This window comes from Heteronotia binoei, chromosome 2 (genome assembly GCF_032191835.1).
Source record: "Heteronotia binoei isolate CCM8104 ecotype False Entrance Well chromosome 2, APGP_CSIRO_Hbin_v1, whole genome shotgun sequence".
Classification (NCBI taxonomy): domain Eukaryota; kingdom Metazoa; phylum Chordata; class Lepidosauria; order Squamata; family Gekkonidae; genus Heteronotia; species Heteronotia binoei.
The window spans coordinates 143,679,710-143,704,969 of record NC_083224.1 but is presented as its reverse complement, the minus strand read 5'-3'; the positions used below and the strand labels follow the sequence as shown (position 1 = coordinate 143,704,969).

General features: G+C 40.7%; 2 protein-coding genes and 1 pseudogene across 2 annotated transcripts in view; 1 reads left to right on the top strand and 2 right to left on the bottom strand.

Annotated features, from left to right (window-relative positions):
* LOC132566777 (uncharacterized) overlaps positions 1 to 25,260 on the top strand; it is a 434,283-nt gene that overhangs the window by 201,566 nt on the left and 207,457 nt on the right. The window lies entirely within an intron of this gene.
* The window catches only part of LOC132567802 (TANK-binding kinase 1-binding protein 1-like), a 63,961-nt gene that overhangs the window by 6,014 nt on the left and 32,687 nt on the right, over positions 1 to 25,260 (bottom strand). The window contains exons 2-3 of the mRNA XM_060233484.1: positions 1,203 to 1,330; positions 191 to 234 (exon numbers count right to left, since the gene is read on the bottom strand). Coding sequence (XP_060089467.1) covers positions 191 to 234; positions 1,203 to 1,330 — 172 coding nt within the window. The remainder of the gene's footprint in view (positions 1 to 190; positions 235 to 1,202; positions 1,331 to 25,260) is intronic.
* Positions 5,259 to 5,317, bottom strand: LOC132567870 (U6 spliceosomal RNA; annotated as a pseudogene).

Sequence of the window (25,260 nt, the reverse complement as noted above, 5' to 3'; positions counted from 1 at the left end):
AATGACTTGCCAAAACAGAAAAAATAAATAATGTATTCTAAGTCTCAGCCATGCTTTTTAGTGAACATGGTAGCATTTATCACAGCTTTTCTACACTCTGCAATATCCCACCCCATCATTCTATGTCTACCCCATAACAGGTGTCTAAACTCTGTAGTTTTTATTAAATATAAAAAGGTGATGAACTTACAAATTTCTCATGCAGTGTTTCTCTGTATGCCACAGTTGTCTTGCCTGTTGCAGGTAAACATTTTTTAAAGTGTGAGTAACAATAAGATCCCATCAATCATGAGCTTTACTAGCACTTTATAGGCTTTTGTAAACCTAGTAATTAACTTTTGTCAAGCTTTGTAAAAGCATTTAGAGTGTCCTGCTGGCATTTCTGTTTAAAACAATGTTATTACCTTTTAAATACAGGACACCTAATTCTTTCCTTGATGCAAAAGACTTGCCCCCCCCCCCCCAAGGCTCAGGTGTTAAACCATTGCAGACAACCCAGCAAAAAAAAAAAACCCACAAAAAAAACCATGTCTGGAATTGGTGCTGGATAGTTTATGGATTTAATTTCTTTTGGGAAATAAAGGACAACTTCCCCCCAAAACCTGACATGAGTATAGAGCTTGTGTAATCTCCTTTTGCAGTGATTTTTCTTTGATTGATGTGCCATTAATACTTTAATTGGTAACAGGTGCAGATGATTGTTAGTTCCTAAACTAAAAAAATCTGAAATTGAACATAAGGCTCTGATAAATTAATAAACTTGTCTTTTTCCAAACAGTTGTTGCTGTGGAGGAACTAACTTTCCATGAAGTATTGCTCCATCAAGCACACTGAATTCTTTATGTTAAAAAGCAAAGTGTTGCTTAATGATAAATTAAAATTATACTAACAGGCAGAGAGAGAACATAATAATGACACCCCCTTAAGGAAAGAAACGACTGGAAAGAATGGAGTAAAATATCTTGTGAAATGTGTTGGCGCCTTTCTGAACATCAGGGCAAATCATTGGATTCTGTATCAGGTTATTAGAGACATCTTGTTTTATGAAATATAAATGTGCCAGGCAACTGGGAATGAGATGGGTATAAAAAGGATGTTGGATAAGGCAGACTAAAACAATTCATTCCTATTTTTTAAAAGAAGATTTATTCTCTGTGGACGTTAAAACTTCATTGGCAGCTATCTTATCACTATCAAATTACCAACACATTCATAAGAGCTGTTGTATTTAAGGTGGGGAATAACAGTTACTGAAGCAATAGCCATTTCAACACATTCTTTTGAAAAACCACACCTAATAGGTGTTAAGTAAGAATCTGAATCTAAGAATCTGAAGCACAAAAGCAACAAATCGTATAGGTACACTCATCAGAGAAGCCATAACTAATTACAGCTTCCTATTGAATGTTTACTTAGTGGGAAACTTAGAATTTTCATTGCATAACATATTTAAAACATTTATATTTCACCCTTCTGATAGGTTGAGGATGACTGACAAGAATTAAAAACAGCATTATATCTACCTTTTTAAAGAAAGTGCCTTTAAAACGTATCCCATAATAAACAACTAGAGAAGTTTCCTAAGGAATGTCTCCCAAACTATAGGCTGAAATAAACAACGATTAAAATATTGTTGTCCAACTTCAGCCTGTGTTACGATCAAACCAACAAAAGATAAGCACAACAGCTGTCTCTATCCAAATTACTATACCCATGACAATTCCAGTCACATGAATTAGCACAGCAGCCTGGTGAAATATGGGTTCACAGGACAAAATTGATAGAAGACAGGATATGGAAAGACTAAATAGGGTCACAGGTGATCCCGTGGTTTGGAGGCCCTCCCCCTCATCTGGGTCATCAGGAAGTGGGGGCTGGGCACTCCATTATACTCTATGGAGACTGATTCCCATAGAGTATAATGGAGAATTGCTCTGTGGGTATGTGGGGTTTGGGGGGCTATTTTTTGAGGTAGAGGCACCAAATATTCAGCATAACATGTGGTGCCTCTCCTCAAAACACCTCTCAAGTTTCAAAAAGTTTGGATGAGGGGGTCCAATTCTATGAGCCCCAAAAGAAAGCGCCCCTATCTTTAATTATTCCAAATGGAGAAAAGGCATTTAAAAGGCATGCAGTCCCTTTAAATGTGATTGCCAGAACTCCCTTTGCAGTTCAATTGTGCTTGTCACAACCTTGCTTCTGGCTTCACCCCTAAAGTTCCCAGATATTTCTTGAGTCTGACTTGGCAACCCTAAGACCAATACAGTTGCAGAGCTGGATATGAGTCACATGCCTACCTGACATATTGATAGTGACCTGATGGCATTTAACACACACACATGCACATACACACAATTTCATTTAGAGAAATTATGCTGATGTCCTACATTCTAACAACTTGTTATGGCAAGGTTAAGCAGTGTGACACAATGGACTTGTCCCAAGCAAAAAAACCTGACACTACTGTCACTATGATGACTCTAATACTGTTGCAAATGTATGAAGAAATAGGAAGTCAAGGGAAATTCTGGGGTCAGTTCATACACATGTATGCATGCATAAGCACAACATCAAGCACTGCATGTGTGAACTGTCACTGCAGACGAAAACACTATCAGACCAAACTTTTTATATCAGGTAACATAAATACAATAGCTTGGATCCGAAGCAGCGTTTCTGTGGGTGCAAAGATTTCTATGCCTGTGGTGTGCAACTTTCTCACTATCACCCCTCCTGCAGTAGTCCAAAATTCCACCAAAATTGATTTTGCAGGCATTTCAGGCTCTCACAGGAGGGAATGGAAATTCTTGCACCTGAAGAGACACTGCTCTGAATCCAGTCCAATAATTTCAACTACAGTGCAGTCCTATATACTCCAACATAAGTGCCCTGACTTTGTGGTCTTTGACTGGAGTAACTCTGCATAGAATTGAAGTTTCAGTTCTGACAACATTCCTGTTCCAGTGGATGCTCACCTTGTGTGTGGAATTTGTGGGATCTGCATCTCTTTTGTGAAATGAAGAATCTGAAGTTGTGGTTTTTCTTTTTCATGGAAAAAGAGGCATAATCGCAAATGAATCTGAAGTTCTGTGTTGCAAATTTAATTTGCATAGGAAGCTTTTTAATTGCAAGTTATGCCTCATACCCCATGGAAGTCATTTCTTGTTAAGTCATTAACCCATAGCATACATGTAAGTTTGCCAGAATCAGCTCAACACAGCAGAAGAATTCTTACTGCTACATAAGTAAGATTTGATTGTTTTGAGGATAGTTTTGCTGAAATATTAAATATGGAAGATTCCAAAATGGCCCATGGTATTTTGAAGCATGTTTGTTCTTGAAAAGTGATCTAACACTTCTGCCTCTAAGGTACATAGAAGATATGTACCAGGTGGATAGCTCCCAAGATATTTGGGTATGATTGCATCCTGAAAGAAATTATATCAGCAAAGACATTGATTTTGATCCACCAGAGCATTTGCACACATGGAATGATTTCTGCCACAGAGTGCAACTTTCTTGCCTCCTTCCTCCTGCTACTACTCAAAACACCTTCCAAAATGCTTCCAGGGGTGGGGAGAGGATTTAGGGCTGCAGTAGTACAGGGGATGTGAGAAAGTTGGGCTAGTTGGGTGGAAACTGTTCCATCCACAGAAAAGTCCTGGCGGCTCCAAGCCATAACCACTAAGCAAATCAGATGTAACAAGTGGAGAAGCAAATATGAATACAGCCTACCTAGCTGTAAAATACGCTATTCTGCAATTTCAAAACATAGTTGGTATGATCTTTGCTTGTTTTGAGGATTGTAGATGGTACTGCCACATCATATTTATGGAATGCTTGTTGTCCACTAGTAAAAGACAGAAGTTGATAGATGAACAAAATGCAGGCTCTCAATCAAGTGTTAAAACGATATCCCTCTTGGGGTGCAATATTAGAGCTAACAAACAGACCTTCTGATCAGATTAGCAGACAAACAGTTAGAAAGTGATTTGAGAGAGATGACATTATATAAATGCAAGCCATTATCACCATGTGGTATATTTTTCTCCATGTGTGTGCATAATTCCCATTAGCGTTAATGAAAGTTCTGCCCATGCATCAAAAGCAGACTAGTCTCACTATTAGCATATTTGCTTTTTTTTTCAGGCAGCACAGAAGTTCAAAATGGGCATGAACAAACTAATCTATTTTCAGAAAAAGTGGAACCGGACCACTAGACTATCACTGAATTTCCTGACCCCAAAATGGTATTTTAAGCTTTTGCTGGGGCAGTCAAAAATTCAATAAGTGTCATTTTTTCAGCACAGAGAGACAGATGTGGGAAATGATTCACTTGTTGAATCTTATTTAAATTTATTTTATTAGGGTTCCCAAGGTGACAAACAATAATAACATTTAACAAAATTAAAAACATATGTAAAGATATAAAAATAATTAAAACAACATATTTACACTCCTGTCTCCAGAAGTTAAATCTCTGAGTTGGAGAAGATGCATCTTCTGTCTTGAACATAATAATGTAAATACATGCATATAAATAATAAGGTGCCATGTAGTGCCTGCCCTTCAAGTTCCCATTGCAGATGCTAGGATATATTTTGAACTCATGCTGCTAGCTTACATTTCTAATGTAGCTTTACCCAAACACTCTTTTTACCTTTAAAGCATTGCAGGATGGGCTATTGCAAAGGAATCATATACATCATACCCACTAGAACCTTAAGCAATGTGTTAAGATAGTGGTGAATGGGCAGTAATCCTTGAGGGAACTGGATGTTTCTAACAAGTAGTAGTAGTGGTGGTGGTGGTGGTGGTAGTGGTAGTAGTGTGCTGTCAAGTCACAGCCAGCTCATGGTGATGGCAGGGGGCTTTTCAAGGCCAGAGATTAGCAGAGGCGGTTTGCCATTAATTTTCTCCAAATAGCAATCTCAGTCTTCCTTAGTAGGCTACCAAGCTTCTAAACTCTAACAAAATTGGACTTGTCAGGACTATTGGAGCTGTTTACAGGTTGTTGTGGGTTCTTGGAAGATGAACCAATCCATTGTTTGGTAGTTTAGAATTCCTGTCAGTTTGAAAGATTTTCTGAAATTTCCTGGAGAAAAAATGCTGGGTAGTGAAGAGTACATTGACTGAAAAATAATACATAATTCAACTACTGTTTTTTGAGGGGACACAAGAAGGAAGGAAAACTTGTTTGGGAGTGACTAAAGAGGTACTAATTAATTTCAGCATTATGGTTTCTCTTTAGAGTTTTTCCAAGCTAATCTTCTCTGTATCGTTCCAATTTTAGTATATGTGCTGCCGAAGCGAGCACTCTTTAGAGTTTTTCCAAGGCAGCAATTACCAATACCAATTCCTCACTAGCAGTCACTCTGTCCCTGGGATTCTACTTTCCTTGGAGCGAGCGACTGATTCCCCACTAGTCGCTGTGTGGCTTCATTTTGACTCATGGCTCCCTCCCATTTCCCTTGCAGCTTCCAGATCTCCAAAAACCAGTCACTCGGAGTCTGTACAGTTGTATTATGCCCTCCTTTTGACTTAATAAGTCATATGCTATAGTTAAATCCACATAACGTGTGAATCCCATCAACGAATTTCAAAGACTAGAAATGCAGACAAATATTAGGAGCTCGCTGATTCATCTTGAACATGGAAACTTTGTAAGGTTCTTTTAAATCATGAGCCAAAATGATGGCTGCCAGTTTTTGCTCACACACTAGCTTCAATTGTTGCCTATACTGACATATGTTGTCTAGGATAAAATAGCACTATAGATCTTATGGTAGTTATTGGACTGGATCAGAGATCTGTCAGCGGAAGGTGTTGGCGAACATGGATCTCTCTGTGTTCCTCTCTCTCCGGCAGTCATTTCTGACCCTGTGGACTGAAGCAGAAGGGAACAATTTTACTCCTCCTCCCTCCTGACTGGAGCCTATCAACATTTGTAGTTTTTATGTATTTATTTAAAATATATTTGTATCCAACTTTTCTTTACTGAAAAGCCAAAGTGACTCTCAGTCTTGAGCAACCATGGTTCTATATTTATTAAATTCAGAAATGCCTGACTGGGGATGGGTGACAAAAATTCCTGGTCATTGTGCAAACCTTTGCTTAGGGTTGCCAGGTCCAACTTCAAAAATACCTGGGGATTTTGGGGGTGGAGCCAGGAGACTTTAAGGGTGGAGACTTTAAGAGAGTTTTCAATTCCCTAAAATAAATAAAAATACAGCAATGCAGTTCCCTTGAATACAGTTTTCATTTCCTCGTCCCCTAGTGACTGATCAAGGACGTCAGAACCAGCCTGCCCAGAGCTTTAATCAGGCCCATGGGACTCTTCTCCCCCCCCCCACAACCCGTCCTTATCCTTTGAAGCTCCAAGGCTGTCGAAATTCCCTGCTCTTCCTGCCTTGTCTTTGCTGACTGCAGCAGGAAGCAAAGCTGCAAATAAAAGGTGGAATGGATTTTCCATTACCTTGACTTCCAGAAAGCTTTTGATAAAGTTCCTCATCAAAGGCTCCTTAGTAAGCGCGAGAGTCATGGAGTAAAAGGACAGGTCCTCTTGTGGATCAAAAACCGGCTAATTAATAGGAAGCAGAGAGTGAGTATAAATGGGCAGTCTTCGCAGTGGAAGACAGTAAGCAGTGGGGTGCCGCAGGGCTCGGTACTGGGTCCCATGCTCTTGAACTTGTTCATTAATGATTTGGAGTTGGGAGTAAGCAGTGAAGTGGCCAAGTTTGCAGATGACACTAAATTGTTCAGGGTGGTGAGAACCAGAGAGGATTGTGAGGCACTCCAAAGGGACATGTTGAGGCTGGGTGAGTGGGCGTAAGCGTGGCAGATGAGGTTCAATGTCGCCAAGTGCAAAGTAATGCACATTGGGGCCAAGAATCCCATCTACAAATACAAGTTGATGGGTTGTGAACTGGCAGAGACTGACCAAGAGAGAGATCTTGGGGTCGTGGTAGATAGCGCACTGAAAATGTCAAGACAGTGTGTGATTGCAATAAAAAAGACCAAAGCCATGCTGGGAATTATTAGGAAAAGAACTGAAAACAAATCAGCCAGTATCATAATGCCCCTGTATAAATCAATGGTGCGGTCTCATTTGGAGTACTGTGTGCAATTCTGGTCACCGCACATCAAAAAGGATATTATAGCATTGGAAAAAGTGCAGAAAAGGGCAACTAGAATGATTAAAGGTTTGGAACACTTTCCTATGAGGAAAGGTTAAAACACTTGGGGCTCTTTAGCCTGGAGAAATGTCGACTGCAGCGTGACATGATAGAGGTTTACAAGATTATGCATTGGATGGAGAAAGTAGAGAAAGAAGTCCTTTTCTCCCTTTCTCACAATACAAGAACTCCTGGGCATTCAATGAAATTGCTGAGCAGTCAGGTTAGAACAGATAAAAGAAAGTACTACTTCACCCAAAGGGTGATTAACATGTGGAATTCACTGCCACAGGAGGTGGTGGCAGCTACAAGCATAGCCAGCTTCAAGAGGGAGTTAGATAAAAATATGGAGCAGAGGTCCATCAGTGGCTATTAGCCACTGTGTGTGTGTGTATTGGCCACTGTGTGACCTCTGCTCCATATTTTGGACTGGATGGGCCATTGGCCTGATCCAACATGGCTTCTCTTATGTTATGTCAAATCCCACTATTCCCCCACCTTTCCATTTTAAGCAAAATATTGCAAGAGTTTTAAGCATGTTTGTATTTTAAGTTAGAATATCTTTAATTGTGTTTGTCTGTGCCCTTTATAAAGTTTATATCTCCACTCCTCACATTACATTTTATGGCATTTACAGCTTGGCTCCACAGTCTCATGTGTGTCAAATCCAGCCCTCCTAACAAATTAGTTTGACACCCCTGCACTAGATGAAAGTATACACACCCACACATGCTCACTGAATGTAACCATCTACTATATTTCCACCAACTTCTTCAGACTAACACAAGAAACGAAAGGTTCTAGTTTACTCTTTACTATGCAAATGACTTCTGAAAGGAATGTAAAACAAACAGAGGGACTGGGTTCTCTTCCCTTCTCACAGCTGAATTTGATGAAGACAAAGGTTTTCTATCTAATTTGCAGTGGCCTGGAAAGGGAGATCCCTTTGCCAGCTTTTAACAGGGTGCCATTAATACTGGCCCTGAAGGTCAAGAGCCTGGGAGTGCTCCTGGAGTCCTCACTGACCACGGAGGCCTAGGTAGCAGCTGCTGCCAAATCCACCTTCTTCCACCTGTGGCAGGTACATCAGTTGGCCCCTTTTCTGGAGTGTAGCGACATAGCAATGGTGATCCATGCCACAGTCACCTCAAGAATGTCTGCAATGTCCTCTACATGAGGCTGCCTTTGACTATGATCTGGAAACTACAGCTAGTACAGAACACTGCAGTACGATTGCTAGTGGGGCTCCCTCAATGGGAGCACATTTTACCAGTGCTAAAAGAGCCCCGTGGTGCAGAGTGGTACTGCGGTACTGCAGTACTGTGGGTCTGAACTCTCTGCTCATGACCTGAGTTCGATTCCGGCAGAAGCTGGATTCAGGTAGCCGGCCCAAGGTTGACTCAGCCTTCCATCCTTCCAAGGTCAGTAAAATGAGTACCCAGCTTGCTGGGGGGAAAGTGTAAAAAACTGGGGAAGGCAATGGCAAACCACCCCGTAAAAAGTCTGCCGTGAAAACGTTGTGAAAACAACATCATCCCAAAGTCGGAAACGACTGGTGATTGCACAGGGGACCTTTCCTTTCCTTTTCCTTTTTCCTAAAAGAGCTGTACTGGCTGCCTATCACATTCTGAGTCTGTTTCAAGGTGCTGGTATTGACCGTTAAAGTCCTATATGGTCTGGGGCCTGTCTATCTATGGGACCACCTTTCTCCATATATTCCCCAGAAAGCACTGAGTTCAGGAGCTCAAAATCTTCTCTCCATCCCTGGACCAAAGGAGGCCAGATTGAGTTCTACAAAGGCTAGGGCCTTCTTGGTTTGAAGGCCCTCCCCCCCTTCAGGGTCATCAGAAAGCAGTGGGGGGGGGAGGCAAATGTCTGCTGGACACTCCACTATTTCCTATGGAGACCGATTCCCATACAGTATAATGGAGAATTGATCAGCAAGTATCTGGGGCTTGGGGGGGGCTGTTTTTTTTCGATAGAGGCACCAAATTTGCAGTGCTGGTGATGTGGAACACCCTCCCAGAGGTTATAAGGGCCCTGCGAATCATTCCCAATTCCACAGGGCCTGCAAAACAAGAACTATTTTGACTGGCCTATAATATCTGAATGGGAGAGGGCTACCACTTTAATGTAGGCTGAGCCATTTCTCTTTTGTTCCCCAGAGAGCACTGTGTTCAGGAGGACAAAATCTGTTATCAATCCCCGGGCCAAGGGAGAACAGATTGTGCACTACACGGGCTAGGGCCTTCTCAGTGGCAGCACCAATGATATGGAACGCCCTCCCAGAGGCCATAAGATTTCTCCCAGTTCTGCAGGGCCTGTAAAACTGAAGTAATTTGACAGGCCTGCAATGGAAGAGGACTGCCACTTTATACTGCTAAGCAATTGTGACTACTATAGGATCACTGTCAGAACAAGAGCTAAGTGCTGATTGAAGCCAGTTGTGATCCTGTCTAAACCAAAAATCTCTGAGTAGCACCAGGAATGTATTGCATTTTAATTGTATTTAATTGTTACATTTTATTGTTTTTAAATTGTAACTTTAAAGTGTGTTTTAATGACTGTTAGCCGCCCTGAGTCCACTTGCAGAAAGGGCGGGATAGAAAACTAAAGTAAAAAATAAATAAAATAAATAAATACCATCTATAAGGAATTGGAGACCATCACAAGAACCACTGTCAGATAACAGTAATTATAAAATTAACATGAACTAAATTGCCTGCTAAAGAAGGTTGTGATTCTGCCTGTCTAGTTTCTTTGATTAATATTGTAACTTTTGACTGATTTTTTGCCGCCCTGAGTCCAAAGTAAGTAAATAAATAAATAAGCTTCACAGACTCACTGGGAATAGCCATGTGGCTCTGCCAGCTTGCCCCACCCCCATTCAGCCTTGGTCCTACTGAGATTTAAAGGCACACACACCTTCCAAGTTTTCAAGCTTCTTTTAAGCTTCTAAGCTTCTTCTAAGCCTACAGAGGTGGAAAGGCTGTTGGGGCAGGACTTCCACCCACTGGCCAGCTGGCTGGTGGTGGAGAGGAGCCTGCAAAATCAGGGGATCCCCCACTGGGATTTGGAGACAGGCAAGCCTTGTGCAGGATCCAATTTGTTGTGTTGATGTATGAGATTGACTAGAGGTGTATTTCTTGACATATATTGGAGAAACACTAATATAAAATGTTTTGGCTGACATTTCTTTGTTACAGTTTGTCAGTTTCTAGCTTAATTGACAAAAATTGTGAATTGGGGTCTGCAGGCTTGTATTTTGTTCAGCTTTTTATATTGGTAGATATTGAATTTTATTGTAAGTCACCCTATGGATTCTTTTGCGGGAGCAAGGGAATAGATGGCTAGGACAGAAGTGTTTTAAAAAATATAAATAATCAGTAGACACAAGATATAGGATATAAAGAAGTTTCTAAATAAGCTTCAGTCCATTATAATGGTAGGTACTGAACTGAAAATTGTAGTGTACTTTTATTGTTAGTTGAAGAACCTGCCTAACTCAATTGCTTTTACTTTCAGATTACTATATGTCAAATAGCTTGTTTTTCCTTAGATTACATTTTGGCAGCCAAGTAAACTATAAAGAAAAACAATTGGTTTGACTAATTTGTGCTGCAGGAAAAATGCTCTTTTGGTGAGGAATGTAGAATAGTTATTTCATTTGGGGAGGAAAACAAATTAATATGCTTGATAGAGTAGCCAACCCACTCAGTAATAGTCTTTTTTAAACAGCAGGCCTTAATACCTGAGTGTAGTTCCCATGCATGCTGAAAGGATTGTATGAATAAACAGAAGGCAGACTCTTGACATCGTCTCTGTCAATTAAAAAAAAAAAAGTAGTTTGCTGCCTGTAACAAAGAGAGTCTAAGAGCTGAGCTAAACAAGTGTTCCATTCCTACTCCAGTCTCAGGCAAGCTTCATGTATCTTGGTCAAGCCACCCAGTCAAGAGCCACTGCCTGTAGAACATCATTATAATCCCATTTTGCATCTTGGCCATAGCAGTACATAAGGTACATGTCTGGTCAAAAAGACCACTTGCCAGATGACAGAGAACACTAAATAGAGGAAGTCTACTGCAAAGTCTAGTCAGTGCTTGGCAGCCAGAATATTGCTCTTGTCCAAATTCCATGTCCCAGAATAAAATATGGATTACAGAGTGTGTTATTATAGTTAAAAAACATAAGGCATACTTTGAGGATCTACTTCTAACAATTAGTATTTGTCGTCTTTCTCTCAGCTGACTCTGATACTGTGGCACTGTGTTTTAGGCTTTGTTTTGTTTTTTGCTATTACTTTCCTGTCAGGAGTTATGAATACTTTCACTAGCACTGGATTAATCATTAAACTAAATACACTACAGAACCTCTGGGTCTGTAATGCAGTAACTGGGACCCTCTTCAGTTATTTATTTTCAGGGCTTTTTTTTCAGGAAAAAAAGGTGCTGGAGCTCTCAAGAGGGAAATGAAGGAGAAACACACAGCCAGCCCTCAAGAACTTTTAAACATTTCTTTAGAATTCTGTTTCCATGAAGAGATTCTGGAACTCAGTTCTACCATGTTTCCCAAGAAAAAAGTCCTCTTTATTTTTATCCCTTCCTTCCCCACAAAGAGCTCAGGACAGTGCACATGGTGCTTCCCTCTTCATCAGCACAACAGTTTTGTGCAACTGATTAGACTTGGATATATATATATATATATTGTCTCACCTATTAAGTGTTATAGTGTGAACCAAGAATGCTCTGGCCTATGTCTGACAACCAGTCACTCTTCACACTGGGATAACAGACCCTTATGTTAATTCAGGTTGTTCTTTGTTTACATGTTCAAAGGTTGAAGAAGAAAAGAATCCTGGCAAGGCCAAAGGCTCTTGACTGGAAGAGTTTAGTCCAGATGTTATGCTAGCTATTAGTGCTGCCAAAAATGGCTTTCACTGTGAAAATGATCCCTTTACCATCTCAGCCACAAATGCTGATCGCAGCAATAGGAATCCATATTGAGGATCCCAGGCAGTAGCTGGTGGCTATCTAAAATATCTTAGTGTGAAAAAGTTTGTTTACCAGTGGTACTGAATTTGTTTACCAGTGATACTGTTTCAAAGCCAGCCTTGTATACATTGCATATAGCAAGTTTAATACTGGGATAACAGAAAGTTGATTCATCTGAATGGTGATGTTTACGGAGTGTATTACAGATACCATTAGAGTTGCCAAGTCCCTACCTGGCAAACAGCAGGGGATGGGATGGATTTACCAGAAGAAAGAGGAAGGCCCAGGCTATGTCACCAGTGTCATGCAGGAAGTGACATCATCATGTGGTGACATTGCTGTGATGTTCTGGTGTTTGGGCAAAACCTCTATGGTAAAAATGGTTTTTACTGTAGATTTTTTGCCCAAATACTAGAATATCACCCATATATTACTGGTAGGATGATGTCACTTCCTGTGCAATGCATGCAAGGTGGCCTGGGCCTTCCTGTTTTACCTGGTAAGTTCTCCCATTAGCCTCTGATCAGCAGTGGCGGGGGGGTGGGTGGTGAGGGGCCCCCAGCTCCACCAAGTGTGGATGGCAACCCTTGATAACATGGGCCTTCAAAAAGACAGCTAAGTGGGTTGTAGATGAAATCATGATTGAACTCTCCCTACAAGATAAAATGATCAAACTGAGGCTATCATACTTTGATCACATTATGAGAAGACAAGACTCTCTGGAAAATACATTAATGCTAGGAAAAGTTGAAAGCAGTAAGAGAAAAGGAAAACCCAACATGAAATGGATTGACTCAGTCAAAGAAGCTATGAACCTGAGTTTGCAAGACCTGAACAAAACTGTTAATAATAGGATGTTTTGGTAACCATAAGTCAGAAGTATTTAATGTACACAACAGTGTATCTTAGATTTTACAGATAGGAATGTGTTTTTAGATGTTAATAATAGCCTATTAAGTAATATATTGGGGTAATATATAGAAATTGTCACACTTGGCCATTATTCTGACATATGGCTATCTGGCTTAGATGTCATTGACATCCATGAGAGGTGGTAGAGAGTGATTCAGCAAATATGTAAATGAAGGATGTTTAAATGATGTTTTCCAGTCAGCAGAGATTGACTAGAGCAGGGGTAGGGAACGTTGGCTCTCCAGATGTTTTTTGCATACAACTCCCATCAGCCCCAGCCAGTATGGCCAGTGGCTGGGGCTGATGGGAGTTGTAGGCAAAAAACATCTGGAGAGCCAACGTTCCCTACCCCTGGACTAGAGGTGTTCTGGTGTTTGGGCAAATTCTGCCACTGAAGAGGCTTATACAGATAAATCAGTCTTTCTTCAACATAGTTGACAGTCACTTTGTTCACTCACTGACTGGATTCTGCATTAGCAGTGTACTTGCTCTTCTGTTTTCTCTGTTGCTGCACCAGCTAAGCACAGGGACAAACATTTTGCTTGTACATGCTGGCATACACGGCTGGTTGTACTGCCGACAGGCACACTTACAATTCTACACTTACTTCCAGTGCTAAGGCCATGCAGAGAGAGAGAGAAAAAACACTTCAAGTTCTGGAAAGCAGCAAGGTAAGATCTAGAACAGACGTGTTTAATTTCCCTTACCTGCTTGTTGTGTCCTTACTTAATAGACACTTCCTATCATCTGCCCTGGTTTCTGTGTATATGACTGCATAGCCATGAAAATCCACATTTATCATTATTGGTATCGTAGCCAGTTTGGTGTAGTGGTTAAGTGTGCAGACACTTAGAGAAGTGGAGGGATGCAGGGTTTTCCCCACCCCTTCACATGCAACTGCTGGAATGACCTTGGGTCAGAGCTGTTCAGCTCAACAGCAGTTCTGGGAGAGCTCTCTCAGACCCACCTACCTCACAGGGTGTTTTTTGTGGGACGGGGGAGGGAGAGGAATTTGTAAGCCTCTCTGAAACTCTTTCAGGTAATGAAAGGGGGGTATAAATGCAATATCTTCCTCCTCCTCTTCTTCTTCTTCTGTCCTGGTTGTTGACCATAACCATTCATTCATTCATTCATTCATTCAGCATTGTTTCTGTCCATAACTTGGTTCCTTAGGTTGCCAAACTCTTCCCTGAATCTACTCTACAATTTTATTGATAAAATTATTTTGCATTCACTTTTCTGTTTGGAATTTTGGAGAATCATGTGGATCAGAGATACAACTGTGTAAATATTGTCCCAGCTAGAATGGGAAAATATATTTTCCTTTGAAAGAAATAAAAATGATTAATAAATAAAATATAAATAATTAAATGAAATATAAATAAATAAATAAATAAATATTAACTAAAATAATATTAATAACTAATTTAGAAAAAGTTATAATATTTGGGGCTTTTTTGAGCAGGAATGCACAGGAACACAGTTCCTGCTGGCTTGGAGAGCGTTCCTGCTGGTTTGCAGAGCCTTCCGGCTGATTTGGAGAGCAGGCAAGCACTTAGGAGACTATCCATTAAAGTGCCTGCCATCTCCAAGCCTGCTTCTCCAATTCAGTGGCTTGAAGAAAGCAGGCACTTTCAAAGATGGCTAATTGCTTGCTTCCTAGGCTTGCCAGGTCCTAGTTTTGCAGGCTTCCCCCTCCCCCAGCCAGCCTCCATTGTTTTGCATTCCTGTTAGAAGTCCTCTGCACTATTAGAAGTCCTTTGCATAGTAAAATAGATAGTGGTGAGAAAGTAAGTCTGTTTTGTATTCATTTTTGAAAGTCCCTTGTATAGTAAAATAGTGATGAGGAAATAAGTCTCTGTTTGCATTACACAGTAAAATAGATAATAAAGAGACTTTTGGTTTAGCCTGTGTTAATCTTGGTTAGATTCAACAACTCTCCTAAGCAAATTGCTCCAGTGAGATCACAGATGTGTTTGTGTGCTGAGTTTATTTTGGCTGCTGTTTGTGTGTGTCTTAATTCCTTGAGCTATCCTCAGAAGTTTATTCTCTATTATTTCTTTTTTATATTAATAGTAGTATTATTGTCTTCCCTCTTCAGAGTTCTTTCCACAGACCTAAGACAAAAAAAGCTCACACCTAAAAGGACTGAGGCAAATTCCACAATTGCTAGAGTGTTCTTAGGATCCTTATCACTGAGTCAAAGAGCCAAGTTTTCTGGAGTATTTGGGAGGGGGGGTTATGATTTTATATGAAACATGATTTCCCTTTTTACACTTTTGCTTTATAGTTAATTTCCCCACCTTTTCAAAAAGGTATATGAAAAACCCTTCTATGCTTTTTTGTATCTGTCAGCTTCCTTTATTCCTTATAGCAAGGGTGTCAAACATGTGGTCTGGGGGCTGAATCAGACCCCCAGAGGGCTCCTATTAGGCCCCTGAGCAGCAGCTGGCTGTAATCTGTTTCCTTCTCCCTCTCTTTTGCTTTCTTCTGAGTAACAGCTTGCTTTGCTAGGCTTGCTCAGTTGCACAGGACTTACAGAGCAAAACCTCTATTTATTTTTTTTCCCATTAGCTGAGGCTCTTTCTTTGGGAAGGAAGAGGGAGAGGCAGAGCTTGCTTTGCTAGGTTCTCTCAATTGCACAGCAGAGCTACTAAGCCAAGCCTCTCTTCCTTCTATTGGCTGAAGTCTTCTCCCTTCTGGTCCCCTGGGGAGGGAGAGAGAGAGCCAGAGCTTTCTTTGCCCAGTTCCCTGGATCCTATGGGAGAAATACAAAGAAAACACCTCTAAAACCAGTGAGTGCCAATGTTTTAAGCATGTTTTATTTTAAGGTGTTTTTTTTAAAAAAAATCTTTAATTGTGTTTGTCTGTGTCCTTTATAAAGTTTATATCTCTGCTACCTAATCTTAAATAGGTACACATATGGCCTAGTTCAACATGGTGAGACCCGACAAGGTCTCATTTATGTCAGATCTGACCCTCATAATAAATGAGTTCGATACCCCTGCCTTAGAGCATGTTCAGAAATTTAAACACACACAGTCTTGAGTTTCTCAGTGTTCTGTTTCCTCTGTTTTAAAAAATTAGCAGCATGGCAATCTCTGGTGACTGTGTTAGAAATTGCTTTAAGCTAAGGTACATGTGGTGTTTGTCTGCTGGAGTGACTCTTGTGTCTTTTCTCTCTCTAGAACTTCCAGCCTCAGTCACCAGAAACATTATGAGGTGGATGTAGCTGGATGACTGCACTTATGGTGATGTCAGGAGGTGTAGCCTAAAATGCTAATCAGTTCCTGCCATCAAAGGTGTGGCCTAGTATGTAAATGATGGTGATGTCAGAGGTGTCGCCTAAAATGCTAATGAGTTCCTGCTGGGCTTTTTCTACAAAAAAAGCCCTGATAATCTTCAACGATTGTACCCTGACCTAGATAGCCCAGGCTAGCCTGATCTTGTAAGATCTCAGAAGCTAAGCAGGGTCAGCCTGGATGGGGGACCACCAAAGAAATTCAGGGTTGCTATGCAGTGGCAGGCAATGGCAAACCATCTCTGAGCATAAAAACCCTATAGGGTTATCATAAGACCTTGTCAGTTGTCCACTTCAAGAAATTAAGTGAATGCGTCAAAGATAATTTTGTGTGATTTTTGCAGTAACAACTTGAGGAAATTTTGATTTTAAGACTTTCAGACCCCTTAGCAGATTTTTTTGTCTAATACAGATAATGAATCCAACAAATGTGGTCCTATATTCATAAAACACAAAGAAAAAATGCAAATGGAGCGTGAAGGGTTTTATATATAAATGTTGGGCTCTTGTAATACTGCCATATATTAAAAGAAAATCTACAATGGGTTGTGCCTTTAAGACATTTCTAGGTGTCCTGCACCTTTAGTAATTCTGCATACGTCTGTGGGAGCTGAAATATCACCTGCAGAATGGGAATGTGCAGAGTTCTGGCAGATAACAATGAAGCCTGATGTTACTTGTATTTCCCTAATCTTTGCCACTTTTTCATCTCGGTCCATATACTACTCCAGGACAGTTTTTTGTAATTAAGTGTGCTTTTAAAAATCCATAGTTTTAAAGTCCCCCAAATAGCAGTTATGAGCCTTGTTATAGCAAGGGGAATTTTAAGTGCACATATTGACCCAATTATGTTAAAACCTATTGAGGGAATTTTAAAATATATTTTATAGTCTTGTACACTGTAAGAAAATCATCATTGGCAATGATGACCTATTAGTTTACATAATTATTTAGGTATGTTAAAGTAGGTACAGTTTGAGCTTATAGAATTATGTATTAACATCAGACTTTCTTTTTTGCTTTGTCATATAATAGCTGCCTAGATTTTCATTTAATGCAGATTTAAAACAAATAAATTAGACTCCTACCAATTATATATAAATGCCATTGCACATCTATATTTAAAAAGAAAAGGGCCCCAAAACACTTACATAATAACACTGTGGTTATACACATGTTCTTAAACTGAAAACAAAATAAAAATTATAGAACTAATATGTTTCTGAATTAGATGAAGGAATTGTTTAGAACAGTGTTTGTAATAAGGCAAAATAAATAAATAACAAAAAGCAGAAAAAACTAGGGGATGCCTAGTAAATTGCAGCTTGAAATTAATGTTTATAATCCTGTTTTAACAGGGACCTGGAACAAAAATAAAAATGCTGGCACAAGCAAAGGAAATATGTTATATGTACACAACTCATTTACTTTATCATAGCTTGAAAGTAAATTGCTCATTCCCTACTCAGATCCAACATACACTTTTAAAACATTCTGCATTCAACTAGAACATGTTTACTTACAAGCATTATCTGGAAGATCAGTGGGCAGCTTAAATTTGCTGACAAATTGCAGAATAGCTATATATTTCCAGTTTATCCTTTTTGGTCCTAATCTTCCTGTCTTCTTTTAGATGAAACAGCAACTGTCTCCTGGCTGAAAGTCAAGTTGCCAGGTTACAATTCCTGGAGATTTTGGGGTGAAGCCTGGGATGGGTGGGGTTTGGAAAGTGTATAATGCCATTGACTCCGCCTTCCAAAGCAGCTATTTTCTCCAAGGCAACTGATCTTTGTTGTCTGGAGATCAGTGGTAATTCCAGAAAATCTCCAAGTCCTAAATGCTGGCAATCTGATATGAAAGGAGCTGCTATAAAGATGTCATAAAGCAAACTATTAGAAAATGCAATTGGATGCAATAAACAGCTTATGTGAAAACAAAATTTTTGTATGGGTTGCTGGATGGGCTGGTAGGTAGTACTATCTGTTTAGTGGAGAGAGAGATCCTTGAGCAAAGCAGTGTGTGCTAGAAAGGGATTCTCTGGATTAAAGATTGCATCTGATTTTATACAGCAGCCCTCCAGTGATGTAGAACTACAGTTGATACTGATGTTTTTAAAAATGTAACTTTAAATTATTGATGTTTCAGACTTAAGTGTTTTAAAACTTAGTTTTAATATCATTTTACTATTTTAAGTATCTTTAGGAACTTTAAGGCCTGCCTTTAAAGGGGGGGATTGCCTTCATCTTAAACTACTGTCTTTCTGTGTGATTGGATGAACCTCCAGATGTGCCATTTATGTAGATCGAACTTGGATGATTCCACTGGAATGAAATAATTTACAGGAATTCATATTGTCTGCAGACTGTCTACCTTACCTTGCATTTTAAGAAAGTTTGTGACTTAATGTACGGGATTGTAGGTTCACTCTTCTTACAGAATCTTGCAAATCGACATTTTAAGAACTGATTCCTTTTCATAGAGAAACTTTATAACACTGTTGCTTTAAAACTACACAAGATTGCCTGGAGTGTGCCTGTATGTATTTAAGTATAGACATATGCACAGCCATGTGCTTGGGCTGGAAAACCATTTATCTTTAAAAATTAATTAAGAGTTAATTAGTCAAGCAAAAAAAATGGCAACAGTACAGTAAGTGGCATGTGCAACTTATTATCGGATTGATCCATCAAATATTATAAAAACGTTTTCTGACCCTTTACAGGGTATTATTTTCAGACTGCATAACTAAAGAGATCCCTATGGGTAGCACTGGCCAATTTAAATTAAGAGGTTTTTGTTTTTAGTACCAGCAATCTAAAAACCACAGCTAAGAGAAATGATAGTTTTTGAATTAGACCTGTGTGTGTGTGTGTGTGTGTGTGTGTGCTTGCGCACGTGTGATGGTGGTGGTTCAGGGTCTGATTGTTTTTAGTGCATCTCAGCCTTGCTCTTTCTTTCCACCTTAAAATCTTTACCTGCCCGTGATCTGTTGTTCCATTACTGGAGGGCAAAAATGGGAGGAATTGTCTGGGCTAAATTGCAATTAGGCAGCCCTGAGTGAGGCTGGCACCAGTTAACTTGGGATATTGGAGTGAAAAGGCCCGTAATCAGCCTTCGGTCATGTAGAACAATGCATAAAATTAAATTGACATTAATGAATAATTGTGTAATGAAAATGGAAGAGGAGAGTTAATTGCATGTTACAGTGAGTGTAATGCCTAGATAACCTTGCATTTAATGCTATTCTTAGCCCTGCTGCCAAGACTTCTACAGAGCCTCTCTCAGCAGGAAGTCATTAAAGCTGTGAGTAGATAATGCAGGCTCAGTGAAACCTAAGTGGCAACAATATAACAAGAGTTTCTTTCAGACCTTAGTGTTTTGGGGAGGGGGGAGGGCATGTTGAGGTAATTTGTACACATCTGAATGAAAACAGGAAACTTGGAGAGATCTATTTGCATCTTGTCCAGTCTTGGGGAAATTTCTCCTATTATTGCAACCAAGGTCAATTCCTTGGATCAAAGGAAAGAGTCATCCTCTCAGTACTAGTGAGGAGTTGTGTTCCCAGCTGCTTTATCCAAGTGCAACTTTGTTGGGGGGTGGGGGGAGGGGGTGACTTGGAATGTAAGAAATACTTGACCTCAGAGTATACATAAGGACTGTGGAAAGTACCTTCAAACCCTTCCAGTCATGCCTTTCAACCCCTGGTCTTTGAAACAAGGGACGCAGCCCCTGATACTTGAAAACAAAGCTCCTGGGAAGAAGGATGTCAAGCTCTCTATGAAAAGATGAGTGATACTTTTACAGAGAGGCCACAGGTCTTTCTGCAAGATAGTGGATTGTCTTTGGATGACCAAAATGTTTGTGAGGTTTTAAGGACATCTTTGATGTGAGGCAGAGATGTCAATTTTATGAAAGTGGAGCATTTGGAAATGAAATTAATTTGCCAGGAATTCAGCTGGTTAATTTTCCTATTAAAAAACAAGGCATCTTGAGATGCTTCACTGGTGGTTAGGCAAGCAGCATAGGAGTCTCTGTTGCCAGCTATAATGCAAAGATTGACACAGATGAGGGTACTGGCAGTGACACACCCATAAGTGAAAATGTGGTGAAAATGTGTTGAAAATGTGCTCTCTACACTGATTGGTGTATGTTTTTAGAGCAACGAATGAATATCCAACACTGCCATCCCAAGCAGGTCTCAGAATCTTACTCAAGCCTATGCATTGGGGCTTCCTGCCAGGAAAATGTTCTTTGGATTTCATGGCAAACCACTTAGAAGGTGATAAAACTACTTGTGGACTCTGCTATCTTGTTTTGCAGTTATGTAACCTTATGTTACATTGTTTCAATATAAAAACCCATCTCAGTTAGTTAATAAACCTGTGAGGATTGTGGCACTTCTAATTTCAGGACTTAATGGAGACCCATATTTAAAATAAATCTATATATGTAGAAAACTATCACATCAATGGCAAGTTTTTTTAATACATATATCATCTAGTTCAGGGGTGTCAAACATGTGGCCCAAGGGCCAGATCAGGCCCCTGGAGGGCTCCTATCATGCCCATGAGCAGCTCACTGTCATCTGCTTCCCTTCTCTCTCTCATGCTTCCTTCTGCATCACAGCTTGCTTTGCCAGGCTTGCTCAATCACTCAGGAGCTACAGAGCAAAGCCTCTATTTTCTCCATTGGCTGACCAACATATAAAGCAACTTGTGAACAAAAGCTCACAATGCCTGGCCATTTACTGTTTTCCTCTGGGTCTTAGGCTCAAAGCATTGACCATGAAGTTTCTGTCATGAATATCAGTAAATCAAAAGTAGGTTTGTAACTTACACACACTCACCTGAACAACACCTGAACAGCATACTCAAGATTGCTACAGCACATACATTGTCTCAAAATTTTGATGCAATAATTCAGAGCAAGAAGTGTCAGTTATCAGAGACTGTTAAACAAAATGTTGCAAGAGCGCTAATCTTTTAAACATATTTTGAGTTTAAAAAAAATCTTTAATTGTGTGTGCCTGTGTCCTTTATAAAGTTTATATCTCTGCTACTTGGCAATTACATTTTATGACATACATGGTCCGGCCCAACAAGGTCTCATTTCTGTCAGATATGGCCCTCAGGACAAATGAGTTCGACACCCCTGATCTAGTTGTTTTGGTTCAATGACTTAGCTTTGGGATAAAGTTCAGTTTCCTTTGTTTGGCAGTCTGATGATTTTTCCCCCTGGTGAAATCTTTATGTCAGCCATAACTTGCTAAAATTCTAGTCCTGAGTGACTTTGCAGTTTATAAGTCTGGATCCAAAATCTCTTCCCCACAAGGGTTGCTGGGGAGGGGAATTTCACCATACCCTTGTCTGGCACTGCCAACAATCAGTCCTAGAGAAATAAGATTTGGGCCCTGAAGTTGAGGTACATGCTTTGCTGCACTCTAACAGCAGAATCAGGTGAGCACTTCCTTCTGCCAAATATGGTCAGGAGAAAAATGAATTGGTGAAGTTTGTTGCTTTGAAGTTAGTTAGGAGGCAAAGGAGCAGGGCTAGGAGTTTCCCCCTCCACTGTTTTGATATGTTTCAGCTGTGTACCTTAATTGAATGGGCCATTATTTCATTGGAGTTTCTAAAAAGCACAGGTGCTTTCCACCTACTTGATCCTGCTTGAAGTGGAAGAAGTAGTTGAAGAAGAAGTGGAAGAAGTAGTTGTCCGGCTTATCTTTCTAGTATTCCATTCCTACCTACTTTGCCTGTTAGGGCTGCGAGTTGCCAACTCCATGTTGGGAAATTCCTGGAGATCTGGGAGTGGAACCTGTGTAAGGTCAAGTTGGCAGATAGTGCGAATCTCAGCAGGGTATAAAGCCATTGAGTCCACCATCAAAAGCAGCTATGTTCTCCAGGGAAAGTGATCTGTGTCTTCTGGAGATCAGTTATAATCGTGGAAGATTGCTGGGCCCCACCAGGAGGTTGACAAGCCTAATGGTCAAGCTCCCTGAGCCAAATGTCTTGGTAAGACCTCACCTGGAATATTGTGTTCAGGTTTGGGCACCACAATTTAAGAAGGATATAGACAAGCTGGAACTGGTCCAGAAGAGGGCGATGAAGATGGTGAGCAGTCTGGAGACCAAATCCTATGAGGAAAGATTGAAGGAGCTGGGGATTTAGCCTGGAGAGGAGGTGGCTGAGAGGTGATATGATCACCATCTTCAAGTACTTGAAGGGCTGTCATGCAGAGGATGGTGTGAAATTGTTTTCTGTGGCCCCGGAAGGTAGGACTAGAACCAATGGGTTGAAATTAAATCAAAATTTTTCTGGCTCAACATTATGAAGATCTTCCTGACCGTTAGAGTGATTCCTCAGTGGAACAGGCTTTCTTGGGAGGTGGTGGGCTCTCCTTCCTTGGATCCTGTGAATTTAGGGGGAGGTGTTTGTGAGTTTCCTGCATTATTGAAGATGAAGAAGATATTGGATTTATATCCCGCCCTCCACTCCGAAGAGTCTCAGAGCGGCTCACAATCTCCTTTACCTTCCTCCCCCACAACAGACACCCTGTGAGGTGGGTGGGGCTGGAGAGGGCTCTCACAGCAGCTGCCCTTTCAAGGACAACCTCTGCCAGGGCTATGGCTGACCCAAGGCCATGCTAGCAGGTGCAAGTGGAGGAGTGGGGAATCAAACCCGGTTCTCCCAGATAAGAGTCTGCACACTTATGCAAGGGGTTGGACTAGATGACCATAGAGGTCCCTTCCAACGCTATGATTCTATGAGGCATCCCTTGATGGGCCATTTGTGTGATAGCACATCACTCATTCTATAGTGAGGTGGATAGAAAGTTCCCAGCAGCTTAAGCTGCTATTTGTCTGTGTGGCATGCTAGGGGAAGGAGATGAAGCTTGGCACCTTTCACTACACTTTTTGTCCAGGCAGGGATAAATGAAAGCAAAGTCACTGGCAGAGTTTGGAGCCAGGGAAGAATTGCCCAAATGACAGTAGCTACTGGACTGACTAGTGCATCCCACTCCTTCATTATTTAGATCAGCATTTAAATAAATTAATTTTAAGTATGATCAGGCCTCAGATTCAGTGGGAGTTCACAGGAGCACAGCTCCTGAACCTTTCTGAGAGTTCCATCTCCTTCTTCTGAGAGATCCACCTCCTTGTCCACTGAATAGAATGTGTAGCTGCATAACAATCCTTGGATGAGCTCCACCACCTATTTTTCTACAAAATGACTGCTAAGTATGATTGTCTTGTGTCTTCATTTGGAGAGGTTCTGGGAACAACTGTGAACACTGCATCTTCATAAACCAAAATTGTAGGTAGCCACATCAGTCTATTAGAAAAAATATCTGAAAATCACAGTAAGGTAATATCTTACTGTATAAAATTAAAAGATTACAAAGAAGTAATGAAGCTTCTGAGTTCATTAAAACTCCTCATCATGCTGGAGGTTAAGCAAACAAACAACAAACAAAAGGTTGAGTGAAGAAGAGAACAATGGGTGGGGCTTCCTGACCAAGTACTTGTCCCTAAAAATTGTAAGATGGAACAGAGAAAGTTTTACATAAACTAAATTTGGGGTTTTATTTTGTATGTTGTAAATTGCTATTTGTAAGCTGCTTTATGCCCTGAGGAACGGATGGATATAAATATTATAATAATAACAAATGAGGCTGTGTTTGGTTCAAAATCACATAATATCCAGGCTACATGCCCTCCAAACACTAGGAAACTTCACGCAAATTGGCTTATTGCTTCATGCATAATCTAAAATTACTTAGATTCTTTGTCATAAGAGACTTGTGTGTTAATGATGAGGGCAGATGGATTTCATATTTCCAAGGAGAGTGATCATGTTCTTTTATTTATTTAATAATTTTATACTTTCACCCCACTTTCTCCACTGAGTTTGGGCTCAAAGTGGCTTATAATATGAGAAAACATCAAACTGTCAAATACACCAAATCTACCTGCCAGCAAAAATCTAATCTACAGAGGTAAGGGGAGAAGAACAGGTGGTGAAAGCTGTGTCCCTGATGGCAACAGTCTCTCCTAAGGCTCTTCATCCTTTCAGAAGGCAACTTCATTTGAAGCTTCGAGGGACTGGAGGGAAGGGCTACAGCAGGTGGTAAAAGCTCTGTTCCTGATGGCAGCTGTGTTTCCCCTTGCAGTTAGACTTATAACTTAGGAGGGTTTTTTGACCCTTCATAAACCCTCACTACATTAAGATTCTATAGCACCTCTCTCCTTCATCTTAAGACTTTTGCAGACTTAGGCTTCCTCACCATGTCCTGCAACATGATTTTCTTCTTCTGCTTTCCTTTTTGCTTAACATAAGCCTGATGAAGAGGTGACAAAGTAGAAAACCTGGTCACTTCTGGGAATCTTTCTGTTGACTCAATAAAGTTTTTACTCTATTGTGACTTTATAGCCAAACTTTTATAGTCAGCATTAATAGCTCATATATTTGGTAGACCTAGATGCCAAAACCTAAGAAACCATGCAATAGAATCAATGTATTTAGGGCTGGTGCCAGGGTTTTTAGTGCTCTAGGCTCCCCCCTGCCCCCATCCCTACCCCACCACCCCTGCTCAGTCTCTTCCCCGCCACAGCCCACCTGCAGCACTCCTGGCCAGGCTGGGCAACAGAGAGGTGGGCGGTAGTGAGGGTGAGAGCAGCAGTGCCGAGGGCTGTGTGGCAAGGGAGGGTAGGCTCCAAGTGCCTTCAAGCACACATGGTGCGCTGCCACCCCCATTCAGCCTTTCTGGGTCTGTGCTTTAGGCTGAAGCACAGACCTAGGATGGCTGAGCAGGGGTGGCAGGGTGGCGCATGTGCTCAGAGGTGCTTGGAGCCTGTCCACCCTTTCCATGGAAGCCTTCATGC